Here is a 13,529-nt window from a genome sequence, read left to right as displayed (position 1 = left end):
GGCTATTTTCTAATGTTAAAATATATTTCGCCTAGATTCGAGAATTTTTGTAATACTAATTTATAAATTCACTATTGTCTTCAATTTCTTTTCAATATTTTTCCTAATCTCAAAGATTACGTTCTCTCTTGCAGGTCCGTCTCGAGAGTATCGGTGCAGAAGATATCGTGGATGGTAACCCCCGATTGATTCTCGGTCTCATCTGGACCATAATTCTGAGATTCCAAATCCAAGAGATCGAAATCGATGTGGACGAGGAGAATGATAGCAGCGAGAAAAAGTCTGCCAAAGATGCTCTGCTACTCTGGTGCCAGAGAAAGACAAATGGCTATTCCGGCGTTAACATCCAGGACTTTACCGGTGAGTTGAGTTCTTCGCCTTGTATACAATTACGCGGCATGAATATTCAAAGTATCCGAATGACGTAAAAAGAAGTTTGAGGAAACCCTGTAATATTTATGAATCTAGGAAACATTTAGTATAATCTTACACGCGAATCTTCCAAGCTATAAACAGTATTAACCTTCATCCTGTACTTTTTGAAGCGTTTAAAAATTCATAAGACAATTGAGAGAATAATTAATATATAATCAAGAATTATTATATTTTATATAAGTGTACCTTTTATAGGAAAATAAATATTATACGAACAGAGAAGTCTTGTTTTAAGCAAAGCTATATGAGAAGGTCAACGATCAAAATACGAGCAAAATAAGGATGTTAGTTTAAAGTGATAGCTAATTTATTTACAATAATTGAGTAAAAATATTGAAAATAAAAATATCACTTTTTAAACTAACATCCTTATTTTGTTCGTATTTCGACCGTCAACTTTTTCACTCAACTTTGATTCTTTAACTTAAATATTGTATATAAAGATGTATAAGAGAAATTTAAAATACTTTAAACTATACAAAAATTTTAAATTATGTACAAATAGGCTCCTGGAGAAACGGACTTGGTTTCAACGCTCTCATACACGCTCACAGACCGGACTTGGTCAATTGGTCGGAATTACAGCAAAATAAGAACATCGATAATCTCAATTATGCCTTCGACGTTGCTAATTCAGAACTCGGCATACCGCGGCTGTTGGACGCAGAAGACGTGGACACAGCCAGACCAGACGAGAAGTCCATTATTACCTATGTTGCGTCTTATTATCACACATTCGCCAGAATGAAGAACGAAATAAAGAGCGGCAAAAGAATAGCGAATGTACGACTACTTGAAAATCTCATTTAATACATATAAAATTGTAAAGCAAACTATATTTTGAAAATCTAAAGACCTGATAAAAATCTAAGAAGTTGAGAATCTAAATATCATTCTGATAATATTAAAATTATATCGAAGAATCTTAAATATTAATAAATTTTCTAATGTAAAAATTTGAGAGAATTTTTAAGAATTTCTTCAAAATTTAAATAAATATTTTTTAACGAAAATGTCTCTATAGAATATCTATTTGAATATCCATATGTTACATTTCATAATTAAAACATCCTGTGGTTCGAAAAACTACAAATTCAAGAGAGAATCTAAGAATCAATTAAATCGATTAAATTTAATTAAATAATTAAATTAAAAATTTTAACAGATCTTTTGATGACTCTTTTTTGTACTCACAGATCGTTGGCCAGATGATGGACGCCGACAAGATGAAGATCCACTATGAGAAACTAACGACTGACCTTTTGGAATGGATCAAGATGAAAATCGAGGTTCTGGAGAGTCGAAGCTTCCCGAACTCGCTCGAAGGTATTCAACGGGAACTCCTAGCCTTCAAGCAATACCGAACAGTGGAGAAGCCGCCGAAGTACAAGGAACGGTCCGAGATAGAAGCGTTGTATTTCCACATAAACACCCAGTTAAAGTCTCTGAATCAGCCGGCGTTCACCCCGCAGGAGGGCCAGCTGATCCACGACATCGAAAGAAATTGGGTAGAATTGGAAAGATCGGAGCACCGTCGTGAAGTCGCCCTGAGGACCGAGTTGTTGCGACAAGAGAGGCTCGAGCAACTGAATTACAAGTTCGAGAGAAAGAGCGTGCTCAGAGAAGGTTACTTGAAAGAGATGATTCAGGTCCTGACGGATCCACGATACGGCAGTAACCTAGCGCAAGTAGACGCCACAGTAAAGAAGCACGAGGCCATCAGTGCCGATATCTTGGCACGCGAGGAGCGTTTCCACGACCTGACGAACATGTCCGAAGAATTGGTGCGGGAGAACTATCACGGCTTAGAGAGAGTTCGCAGCAGAGAACAGGAAGTGTTGCAGAGATGGAAAGAATTGCTGGCTTTGCTGGACCATCACAAATCCAATCTGGTCGCGCTCAGCTCGCTAATGACCTTGATGAGAGAAATTGATACAACACTGGCTTCCATTCAAGAGCTCCAACTGAACTTTCAGAGCACTGATGTGGGCCCGCATCTACTGGGAGTCGAGGATCTTTTGCAGAAACACAGCTTGCAGGAGTTGCAAGTGACGGCTCTAGGCGAGAGCCAAAGACGACTCGGTAGACAGGCCGCTCAGCACTTGGCACAGCCGCAGAACAAGGAGGCGCCATTGCTGCAGCAAAAGTTGGAGCTACTGAATGGCGCTTATGACGAGCTCGTGGAGAACAGTAAGGAGCGTAAAGCTCGGCTAGAGGATGCCAGGAATTTCTTTCACTTCCTTCAAGATCACGAGGACGAAGAGTCGTGGCTGGTGGAGAAACAGCGAATATGCAAGGCTGGCATTTCTGCGAAGGATTTGCGGGCCGTGATATCGCTGCAGCAGAAACATAAGGCCCTGCAAGATGAGATGAAAGTGCGCAGGCCGAAATCCGAGCAACTTTGCGATGCCGGCAAAAAACTGATAGCCGATAATCACCCGTCGGCATTGGAGATACAGAATCGAATAGACTCATTGCAGGAACATTGGAGAGTCTTGGAGGAACTGGCGGCATTGCGGAAAAAGCAGCTGGATGACGCGGCCGAAGCGTTCCAATTTTACGCCGACGCAAACGAAGCGGATTCGTGGATGAACGAGAAAATGGCTTTAGTGGCCTCAGAGGATTATGGAGTGGACGAACCGAGCGCTCAGGCCTTGTTGCAGCGGCACAAAGATTTGGAAGGCGAATTAAATGCCTACAATGGCGATGTGCAGTCCTTGAACACACAGGCGGAAAAACTGATCAAATCCGGCATCTCCACCCTGGAGTTATCCGCCGATCCTGAACCGGTCGCCGAGCTTGAGCAGGAAGAATGGAGCAAGGAGATCAGATTGGTGCCGCAAGACGAGTGGGTGGATGAGGTAGTCGAACGACTCGAGCCGAAAACCATTCACGAGGATAGATTGGTACCGCAAGTAAAAAGTTTATATCCATTTAACGGTCAGGGCATGCACATGGTTAAGGGCGAAGTAATGTTTCTGTTGAACAAGACGAATCCCGACTGGTGGAGCGTTAGGAAAGCTGACGGTACGGACGGATTTGTGCCGGCTAATTACGTGCGCGAGATCGAGCCAAAAGTCGTGCAAGTGCAGGTACGCAGACCTGAGAAGGTCAAAGTGACGCAGCGCGTGAAGAAGACGAAGATGGTGAAGCAGGTAGTGCCGGTCCGACGATTAAAATCCATCAAGTCTACCGTGAAGCCGATCAAGCGAAAGGCGGTGAGCGACGGTGATAGCGTGGAGAAGCGACAGAAGAAAATCAACGAAACTTACAGCGAGTTACAGGAACTCGCTGTGAAACGTCACGCGTTGTTGGAGGACGCCATCAGGCTTTACGGCTTTTACCGGGAGTGTGACGACTTCGAAAAATGGATCAAGGACAAGGAGAAGATGTTAAGAGTCGACGATCCTCGCGACAACGTCGAAACGGCGAGGAGAAAGTACGAAAAGTTCCTAACGGATCTGTCAGCCTCCGGGAAACGGGTAGAGGCAATAGACGCAGCGGTAGACGAATTCGTTCGTCAAGGTCACAGTCAGCTGGACAAAGTCAAAGCCAGGCAGAGGCACATTCATCAGCTATGGGAACATTTGAATTGGTTGAAAACTCAGAAAGAAAAAAGCTTGGAGGGCGCATCCAGTGTTGAGTTGTTCAACAGAACCTGCGACGAAGCTCACGATTGGATGCTAGAAAAGATCACTCAATTAGACACCGCCGAGTTGGGACCTGACCTGAAGACTGTGCAAGCTCTGCAGAGGAGACATCAACATTTGGAACGAGAATTGGCACCAGTTGAAGAAAAGGTTAAACAATTTTAGAGCATTTCACAATAAATTTAATAAATAACAGAAAATAATGACTCTTAATTTTTTCATACAATTTTATTTTCTCAGGTACGGAAAGTAGATTTATTAGGCAACAGCGTTAAGAGTTCGTATCCACACGAATGTAACAACGTCAATGTGAGACAAAACGAGATCAAGGATCTGTGGAACAAAGTCCAGACGAAGGCCAAGGAGCGACGATCTCGTTTAGAAGACGCGGTCGGCCAACAGATATTTATGAATAGTTCGAAGAACTTGATCAACTGGGCCATGGACATACAAGAGACAATGAAGGCTGAGGAACCAGTGAGAGACGTTGCCACGGCCGAACAACTCAAGAAACAGCACATAGAGCTCGGAGAAGAAATACGAACCAAAGAAGACGAGTATGTAATCGCTATCACTGTACAATCAGCTTTTTATTAAAAAGTTCTTTAAAATTTAGTAAAAATAATTTCTCAATAGTGGATTTATTAAAATAATTTTTATTATAGTATTGTTATTAAATTAATCAAGAATCTTGTTAGTAAAAAATCTAGTTTTTTATAAATTATATTTTTTTTTCGTATGCTTACAGATTCCGCGAAGTTGAAGATCTCGGTCGAGAACTACTACGTCGTAACCCGACATTGACGGATGTAGGTGAACGTCTGGACAAGCTAAATGGATTGTACCCAGCGGTAACAGCCGATTGGATGGCAAAAGAAGAATGGTTACGACAATGTCTGGAATTGCAACAATTTAATCGAGAAGCCGATCAGATCGAAGCTACTACCAGCTCTCATGAAGCTTTCCTTGAGTTCACCGACTTGGGCGAATCTTTGGATGACGTCGAGGCTCTATTGAAACAACACGAAAAATTCGAGAACACCCTTCACGCGCAAGATGACAGATTGAAGGCATTTAGTGACACCGCAGACAAGTCAATCGCCCAAAATCACTACGAAAAAGATTAGTAAGTATCAGAAGAACGATTTGTCAGATTGATTGGTTACGAATAAAAATATAATGACATATCGCATGAACTTGAGTTAAACTGAAGTCACTGAACTAAAATGAATTTAAAAACTTATTTTAATCACAATTTTTTTTTAATATGTGTTAAGGAGTTGCTATTGTATTAGTTACATAAACCTGATTTATATCTAGCATCAACGAAAGAAGGAACCAAGTACTAGCCCGCCGCATGGCAGTGAAGGACGCCGCGCAACGTCGAAGAGCAGCTTTAAAAGCATCCGAGCATTATCAACAATTCTCAGCCGAAGTGGATGACTTGCGCGATTGGTTGGGCGACAAGATGAAGACCGCGGCCGACGAAAGCTATCGCGACTTGAATAATCTCGAGCGCAAACTGCAAAAACACGAAGCTTTCGAACGAGAACTGCGTGCCAATGAGGGACAGTTGAGAGCAGTCAACAAGGCAGGCAAGGCGCTCATATCAGAAGAAAATTACCGATCAGACGACGTGGGCAAGACTTTGAAGGATCTAAATGATCAATGGGACCGATTGGTAGCATTGTCGTTGGAGAAAGGTCGTAGACTGCGACAAGCGGCCTCGCAACACGGATACAATCGCACTATGGAAGACGCTAGATTAAAACTAGAAGAGATAGAGAGTTGTCTTCAGAGTAAGCAAGTAGGCACGGATCTCCGTAGCTGCAAAGAGTTGCTGAAAAAGCACCAGACTCTCGAGAGCGACATGTGTCAATGGGAACAGAAAGTGGATGATCTCGTGGCCATGGGTCAGGAAATGGCGCACGAGGGTCACTTTGATGCGGTGAACATCCTGAAGTCAAGTCAAGCCACCCAGAGAAAGTACGTATGAAATTTTCTTCTCCAATTATGTTATACTACCCTTTCTTTTAAACTGATTGTTTAATGATCAACCTGATTCATTACCGAGATGATCGTGGATATACAAATGACGAGGTTTATTATATTTGATAGATTCCGCAGTCTGAAGGAACCAGCTAAGAAACGTCGAGAAGCATTGGAGGAAAGCCTGCGTTTCCACAAATTCGGTTTCGAATTGGACGCAGAGTTGCAGTGGATCAAGGACCACTTACCTCAAGCGTCGTCGACGACGCTTGGACAGAACCTGCATCAGGCCCAGACTTTGCACAAAAAACACAAGAAGCTGGAAGCGGAGATCGCCGGTCATCAGCCTATGATAGACAAGACTCTGGCTTCTGGACAAACGCTCATCGATCAGGCTCATCCAGAGAAGAAAAAGGTAAATTACGTGGATTTCTTTGCCAAATAACTATTTTTTTCTCATGGTTTCGTACAATGATCGGCTGATACGAGACTGGAGTAAGAACTTGTGATTTTTGCATAGCTGGAGCTTCTCGAAGGGTATCGCGTTTACGAAGGTAAGGTGGACACACAACAACGCATGGAAAATGTTGTCACAAATGTTTATCGCTTTTCTGTGATCAATGATAATTATAGCAGCCCAGATATCCTAGACATCATGTAATTAACAAATGGTTTTTATAGGATGTTAATAGTTATACTTTATTTCTGTAGCTTAATTTCTAAAATTACCTGACATATTTGTATATATATTTATATATGATTAATTCTTCATACATAAAAATTATTTCACAGAATTTCAATGAAATTTAATTTGTTTATTGTAATCTCAATTGTTTTGCAACTGGAGGTAAAATCTATTATTAAAAAATATGTGATTTATACAATTTTTTAGTTGCAACAGACTTTCTGATTTTATTCTATTGCTTAATAAATAAGTCTTAGGAATTATAAGATAGAAGGTGCATATGTTGTTGCATGCAGACACAAACTGATACTTTTGCCACAGCGATGGAACTTTAGGCAGTGTGTCAGCATTGACATCAGCGATTAATTACTTAATAATTATTAATTTGTATTTGTTTTACACGAGTAACAATGTATTGAAAATGTCGTTAATTGAACTAAATAGCAATAAATAATTGGTTGCATTAATAATTTTACTAGATCCAAGAACTGTGCGATATTCTGGATGATGCGTGGAGGGATTTGCAAGACAAAGCGGGAGAGCGTAGCAGAGCATTGGACTTGTCTCTAAAAGCACAAGAATTCTTTTTCGAAGCCGGCGAGGTTGAAAGCTGGCTGAACGAGAAGAACGATGTGCTGAGCTCTACCGATTACGGCAGGGATCGCGATGCCGCCACGAAATTATTGACAAAACACAAGGTACGTATTTTCTAAAACAAAATGAAAAATGTAATCAATCAAAAGTAATTCACTATATTATTCGATCGGAATTTAATCGGAATGTAATCGGAATTATTACAATTAACTAAAATGTTACCGACTATTCATGTTTGGCTTATAATTTACAGGCTGTTGAGCTCGAATTAGACACATACAACGGCATCGTAACAGAAATGGGACACACAGCTTCCACAATGATCAACTCGAAGCATCCCGACAGCAAGGCGATAGCCAACAAGCAGCAAGCGATCGTTCAACAAATGCGCGCCTTGCAGCGACTGGCTACCGTAAGGCAGCAACGTTTAATGGAGAGCATGTATCGTCATGAATATTTCCTGGAGAGCAGAGAGTTGGAGCAATGGATCAAGGAGCAAGAACAAGCAGCGGCATCGGAGGACTACGGTCAAGATTACGAGCATCTGTTGCTATTGCAAACGAAATTCAATGACTTCAAGCATCGAATAGAGGCTGGATCCGAGAGGTTCAATCAGTGCGAAGAATTAGCCAGAAAACTGATCGCGAACGAGAGTCCTTACATCCAGGATATCGAAAAACGCCAGGAACAATTAGGGTACACCTTTAACTCATCTTATCCAATAAGGATCTTTTTGTCATTATTTTCGTTTCTGCTATTTTATTGTTTTCTTATCACTCTCGTAGAATATTAGGATCCCGTCACTTGCACGCAATAAATTAACAAAATGACGTAATTGGTATAAATTAATATCATGTAATATAATGTTCTTTGTGATTTACAAATTTATTTGTTTATTTTTTTTCTCGGTGTTGGGTCACTAACTTTTTTTCCGTATACGTATTCAACATAGATCCGATGAAGACGATCCGGCGTTACAAGTACAAAATCAACATGCGGTGATGAAGTGAGTATACACTTGGTTACTTGGACTAACTCATGTATATATAGGACGTTAAGTTGTCTCATACTATGATTCAAAGCTTATTTATCTTCTACGCTTCTTTTTCGAAATTTCGCGATCTTATGCCTTTGATCTTCATAGTTCTTTAGATTGCTTTTTAAAAACTTCGTCTTAAAACCTTCTAACTCTAAAATCTTGTAATGTAGAAATTATTATGTACTAACTGTTCAAACTTTTGTAAATTTGTACATACTTGTTAATATCATATATCTATCTCTATGTTACAGACAAAACTATTTTTCTGAATTTTTCTGAATTGTGCTTTTCTTCTTAAAAATTTTGCATAATTTCCAAAAAGGGTAAAATAAATAACTTTGAAATACAATTGTTTATCGCAGAGAGTCGTGGCAGCATCTATTGGGTCTCATCCGAAATCGCGAGCAACGATTACAAGCGGCAGGTGAAATTCATCGATTCCATCGCGACGTGGCGGAAGCGCTGTCACGAATACAAGAGAAAGAGGCTGCTTTACCAGAGGATCTTGGTCGCGACTTAAATTCCGTTTTGGCGTTAATTAGGCGTCATGAAGGATTCGAAAATGACCTGGTCGCTTTGGAGGCTCAGTTGCAAGTCTTAGTCGAGGATGCCTCCAGATTACAAGCTCATTATCCAGGCAACAACGCGGTACACATCGATCAGCAGCAACAAATTGTTGTTGCTCATTGGGAGGAGTTGAAAGAAAGATCCGCTCATCGAAGGGATCAGTTACAGGCTAGCTGCGACTTGCAACGATTCCTCACTCAGGTATTAAATTATATACTTCTTATCGTTTATATTTGACGATTTATTTCTAACGAGGGAAACGTTTAGGTAAGAGACCTAATGAACTGGGCAGCTGGACTCCGCGCTACAATGTCGACGGAGGAAAAGGTTCGAGACGCGGCCAGCGCGCAGATCTTGAAGGCGGAGCACGAGGCCCTGAAAGGAGAAATCGAAGCGCGAGAGGACAGCTTCAGCTCGGTGCTTGATCTAGGCGAGGCCATGGTGCAAACCGGTCACTATGCCGCTATGGTAAGTCTACCTATCGAAGATAATAACGACTCTTGCGAATGTTTATTAATCACATCGACTTACTTCTTAGGAGGTTGAGGAAAAGTGTAACCAGTTGCTGGATGAACGGCAGAGGCTGCACACCGCTTGGCAACAAAAGAAGGTGCATTTGGATCAATTGATCGACTTGCATTTCTTCCTACGAGACGCCAAACAGCTCGATACCTTGTCCAGCACTCAAGAAGCCGCACTGAGTGGCGACAACTTTGGAGTCTCAGTCGAAGAGGTAGATGCGCAGATGAAAAAGCATAACGAATTCGAGAAGCTGTTAGTCACCCACGAGGAGAAGCTAACGGCGCTGCAAGAACACGGAAGTAAACTTCTTGCTCAGAATCATTTCGACTCATCAACGATCGCTCGGCGATTGAACGAGGTTATTCAAAGACGTGCAAGAATCCGCGACCTGTGCGATGCACGAAGAAGAAGATTGGAGGCTAGTTTGTTGCATGCACAATTTGTTAGAGACGTAGGTGAAGCCGAGTCCTGGATAGGCGAAAAGCAGAAAAAATTGGAAGCGGAAGCGTCGAAAGGCGAGGTGTCCAGCTTAGAGGACAAGATCAAAAAGCTTCAAAAACACCAGGCGTTCCAAGCAGAGCTGGCAGCGAATCAGAGCAGAATTGAGGAAATTAAAGGTATTTGATGCTCAAGTTGCCGTTATCGCCCACATAATATTCTCACTTGCATCAAAAATTAATAATAAATTTATATTTACAAAATAGCAAAAGGAGAAACGTTGTTAGCGCGAAAACATCCGGCGAGCGCAGAAATTCATCAGCAATTAGAACATCTACATGCGTCCTGGCGGAAATTGTTGTTGGAGTCTGGTAATCGGGGCAGAGGTTTGGAAGAGGCTCAAGATATCTTGGAATTCAACAATCAGGTGGAGAAGATTGAAGCGTGGATCAGGGATAAGGAAATGATGGTCCAAGCTGGTGATACCGGAAAGGATTATGAGCACTGCTTGAGCCTCCAAAGGAAACTCGACGATGTAGATAGCGATATGCGAGTGGATGATTCCAGAATAAAAACTATCAATGCTTTAGCAGATAAGCTTATAAAACAGGTAAAATCTTTCACATAGAAAACTAAAATAAATATTATACTGAAGCGTATTGCTGAAATATAAATGTTATTATTTAAAATATTCATATTATTTTGCTATATTTTTCGTATAGGGTCGTGATAATGAATCAAAAGCAATTCAACAACGGCGCGACAACTTTAATAATAAGTGGAAAGGTTTGCAAGGTGCGCTAAGTACGTATCGCGAAACATTAGCGGGTGCACTAGAGATTCATCTATTTAATCGAGATATAGACGACACAAACCAAAGAGTTATTGAGAAATCAGTGGCCATGAACACGAGTGATACAGGAAAAGATTTACCCGCTGTCGAACAGTTACAAAGAAAACAAGAGGCTATGGAACGAGACATGACAGCAATAGAAGGCAAATTGAAGGTGAAGATTGCATCAATTTTTTATTAATTTTTTGCTTTAGAATTAATCGTAAATTTACTAATAATTTAAATAACGTAATGAAAAATTAGTACAGCTGTATAGTATAGCTCTATATTTTTCGTTATTAAGTAATTAATATACATTTAATATATTTTTAATTTGTGTATATATATTAATAGAATTTTAGTAATTGCACAAAACTCACACACACACACACTTGCATTTCATATTTTGTGAGATCATAAATATGTTTTTAAATATAAAGAAAATTTTATATTTCAATTTCTTTATATACTAATATATTTTAGGAGCATAAGGCAGAGGCGCGAAACTTGTCGCACAAGTATCCAGACAAGGCATCCGAAATAAACGGGATACTATCCGAGCTTCAATCTAACTGGGATGATCTGCAACGTGTGACTCGACATCGGCGTGAAGCTTTGAATCAAGCCTACACATTGCACAAATTCCAAGCTGATCTGCATGAATTGGACATTTGGGTGGCAGATACTATTAAACGCATGGATGAATCCGAAGCACCGACCACCATATCCGAAGCCGAAGCTGTACTAGAACTGCATCAAGAGAGAAAGGCAGAGATCGATGGTAGACAAGACATATTTAAAGGGTTAAAAGATCACGGCCAAAAGCTAGTGTCGATTAACGAGGATGTCAAGGATAATCTTGAGCATTTGGAAGAGCTCAGACAAACTTTGGGAAATGCCTGGGACAATCGCAGGCAGAAATTAACGCAAGCACATCAATTGCAATTGTTCAAGGAGCAAGCCGATCAGGCTGACAGCTGGCTGGCGACGAAAGAGGCGTTTCTCAACAACGACGATCTTGGCGAATCGCTATCGGGCGTCGAGACACTATTGCGTAAGCACGAAGAATTCGAGAAAATGTTGGCGTCTCAATTAGGACGTATCGAAGAGCTGGAGAAATTTGCTAACGAAATCCTATCTCATGGACATGCGGACGCGGGTATAATAAAGCAGCGACTCGCCTCAGTCTGTACCAGAAGAGACAAACTGAAGAACAGCGCGACAGCCAGAAGGAAGAAGCTTTTGGAGAGCCACCACTTACATCAATTCCTCAGGAATATATATGAGGTGGAAGGCTGGTTGCATCAGAAGCAACAGGTGGCGAGCGACGAAAATTATAGAGATTCTTCGAATTTGCAAAGCAAGATACAGAAACACGCCGCATTTAAGAGCGAGTTGATGGCAAATAAAGGGACAGTCGCAGCAGTAGTCAACGAGGGAGAAGCACTTATCGAGGAAAACCATTACGCCGCGAAGGATATACAGGAACGTTTGGACGAGCTGGAGGCAGAATGGCGTCTTTTGCAAGAGACTAGCGAGCTGAAGAAGAACCGGCTGAATGATGCGTATCAAGCCTTGCTATTCGGTCGTAGTTTGGACGAATTCGAGACGTGGATGGACGAAGTGGAAACCCAATTGCAATCAGAGGATCACGGCAAGGATCTCTCAAGCGTGGCAAATTTGCTGAAGAGACACACTAATTTGGAGAACGACGTGCTCGGTCACAATGAAGCGTGCGAATCTATCAAGGACACCGCCGCCAGTTTTCAGAAATCGAATCATTTCTTGAGCGATGAGATTCAAAAAAGAGCGTTAGTTACGATCAATAGATACCACAGCCTTCAGGAACCGATGCAAATACGCAGGGACAATTTGGAAGACGCGAAGTTACTGCATCAGTTCGCGAGAGATGTTGAGGACGAATTGCATTGGTTGTCGGAGAAGGAACCATTAGCCGCGAGCAACGATCTGGGCAGCTCTCTGACTACTGTACAGCGATTGCAAAAGAAACACCACGCTTTGGAAGCGGAATTGTTATCCAGAGAGCCTGTAGTAGCTTCACTGGTTAGCAGAGCGACTGTGATGATTAGAAGTGGACATTTCGCAGCGGATAAGATTGATGAGTTGACCAAAAAGTTGCAAGAGGAATTATCACACCTCAGAGATCTGGCAAGTGTCAGGAAATTGAGATTGCTCGACGCTGTAGAGTCACAAATGGTAAGAAATTAAATGTACTTCTATTGATGTGAAATTATTATATATATATAATTAATGTAAATAATTTCAATATAATTTTAATTATTTTTGCATACACGGTGGAAAATAAAATTTGCGTTTTATAGTTTTATGCCGAAGCTGCAGAAGCTGAGCAGTGGATTAGAGAGAAACATCCACAACTGACGTCATCTGATCATGGCAAAGACGAAGATTCTGTGCAGTCTCTGCTGAAGAAACTAGAAGGCATCGAGCGTGACTTGTCTGGTTTCGAAAGTACGATTGATAATCTAAAGAAACTTTCGCGTGGCCTAGTCGAGCGGCATCACTTTGATAGCAAGAATATCGCGCAAAAACAGGCGGATATCGAGTATAAATTCAAAGAACTGCAAAGATTGAAAGAATATCGACTGCAGAGATTATCGGAGAGCGAGAAGTTTTACAAATTTATCAGACAGGCGGATGAAGTGATCGAATGGATCGGGGACCAAACAACGGTAAGATTGGATAATTAATAAATAATTATATAACTTTACCTTTTCATACAGTAATATCTATATTTCT

The 13,529-nt window shown here is 41.2% G+C and overlaps 1 protein-coding gene and 1 long non-coding RNA gene across 5 annotated transcripts in view; one reads left to right on the top strand and one right to left on the bottom strand.

Annotated features, from left to right (window-relative positions):
• Positions 1–13,529, bottom strand: part of LOC143897241 (uncharacterized) — a 44,022-nt gene that overhangs the window by 4,388 nt on the left and 26,105 nt on the right. The window lies entirely within an intron of this gene.
• Kst (spectrin beta chain, non-erythrocytic 5 kst) overlaps positions 1–13,529 on the top strand; it is a 65,443-nt gene that overhangs the window by 45,930 nt on the left and 5,984 nt on the right. For 3 of the 4 annotated variants that reach the window (XM_077405717.1, XM_077405716.1, XM_077405714.1), the window contains exons 4-20: positions 135–360; positions 941–1,218; positions 1,632–4,235; positions 4,326–4,642; positions 4,834–5,211; positions 5,406–6,071; positions 6,204–6,489; positions 7,239–7,457; positions 7,607–8,049; positions 8,306–8,359; positions 8,755–9,160; positions 9,227–9,427; positions 9,498–10,098; positions 10,186–10,529; positions 10,642–10,926; positions 11,235–12,968; positions 13,094–13,462. In XM_077405717.1, coding sequence (XP_077261843.1) covers positions 135–360; positions 941–1,218; positions 1,632–4,235; positions 4,326–4,642; positions 4,834–5,211; positions 5,406–6,071; positions 6,204–6,489; positions 7,239–7,457; positions 7,607–8,049; positions 8,306–8,359; positions 8,755–9,160; positions 9,227–9,427; positions 9,498–10,098; positions 10,186–10,529; positions 10,642–10,926; positions 11,235–12,968; positions 13,094–13,462 — 9,411 coding nt within the window. The remainder of the gene's footprint in view (positions 1–134; positions 361–940; positions 1,219–1,631; positions 4,236–4,325; positions 4,643–4,833; positions 5,212–5,405; positions 6,072–6,203; positions 6,490–7,238; positions 7,458–7,606; positions 8,050–8,305; positions 8,360–8,754; positions 9,161–9,226; positions 9,428–9,497; positions 10,099–10,185; positions 10,530–10,641; positions 10,927–11,234; positions 12,969–13,093; positions 13,463–13,529) is intronic. The other variant, XM_077405715.1, reaches the window with a different exon arrangement.

This window comes from Temnothorax americanus, unplaced genomic scaffold (genome assembly GCF_048541705.1).
Source record: "Temnothorax americanus isolate GAGA-0224 unplaced genomic scaffold, ASM4854170v1 Scaffold2, whole genome shotgun sequence".
NCBI lineage: Eukaryota > Metazoa > Arthropoda > Insecta > Hymenoptera > Formicidae > Temnothorax > Temnothorax americanus.
The sequence above is the reverse complement of the archived record's forward strand: the minus strand, read 5'-3'. Positions and strand labels throughout refer to the sequence as shown.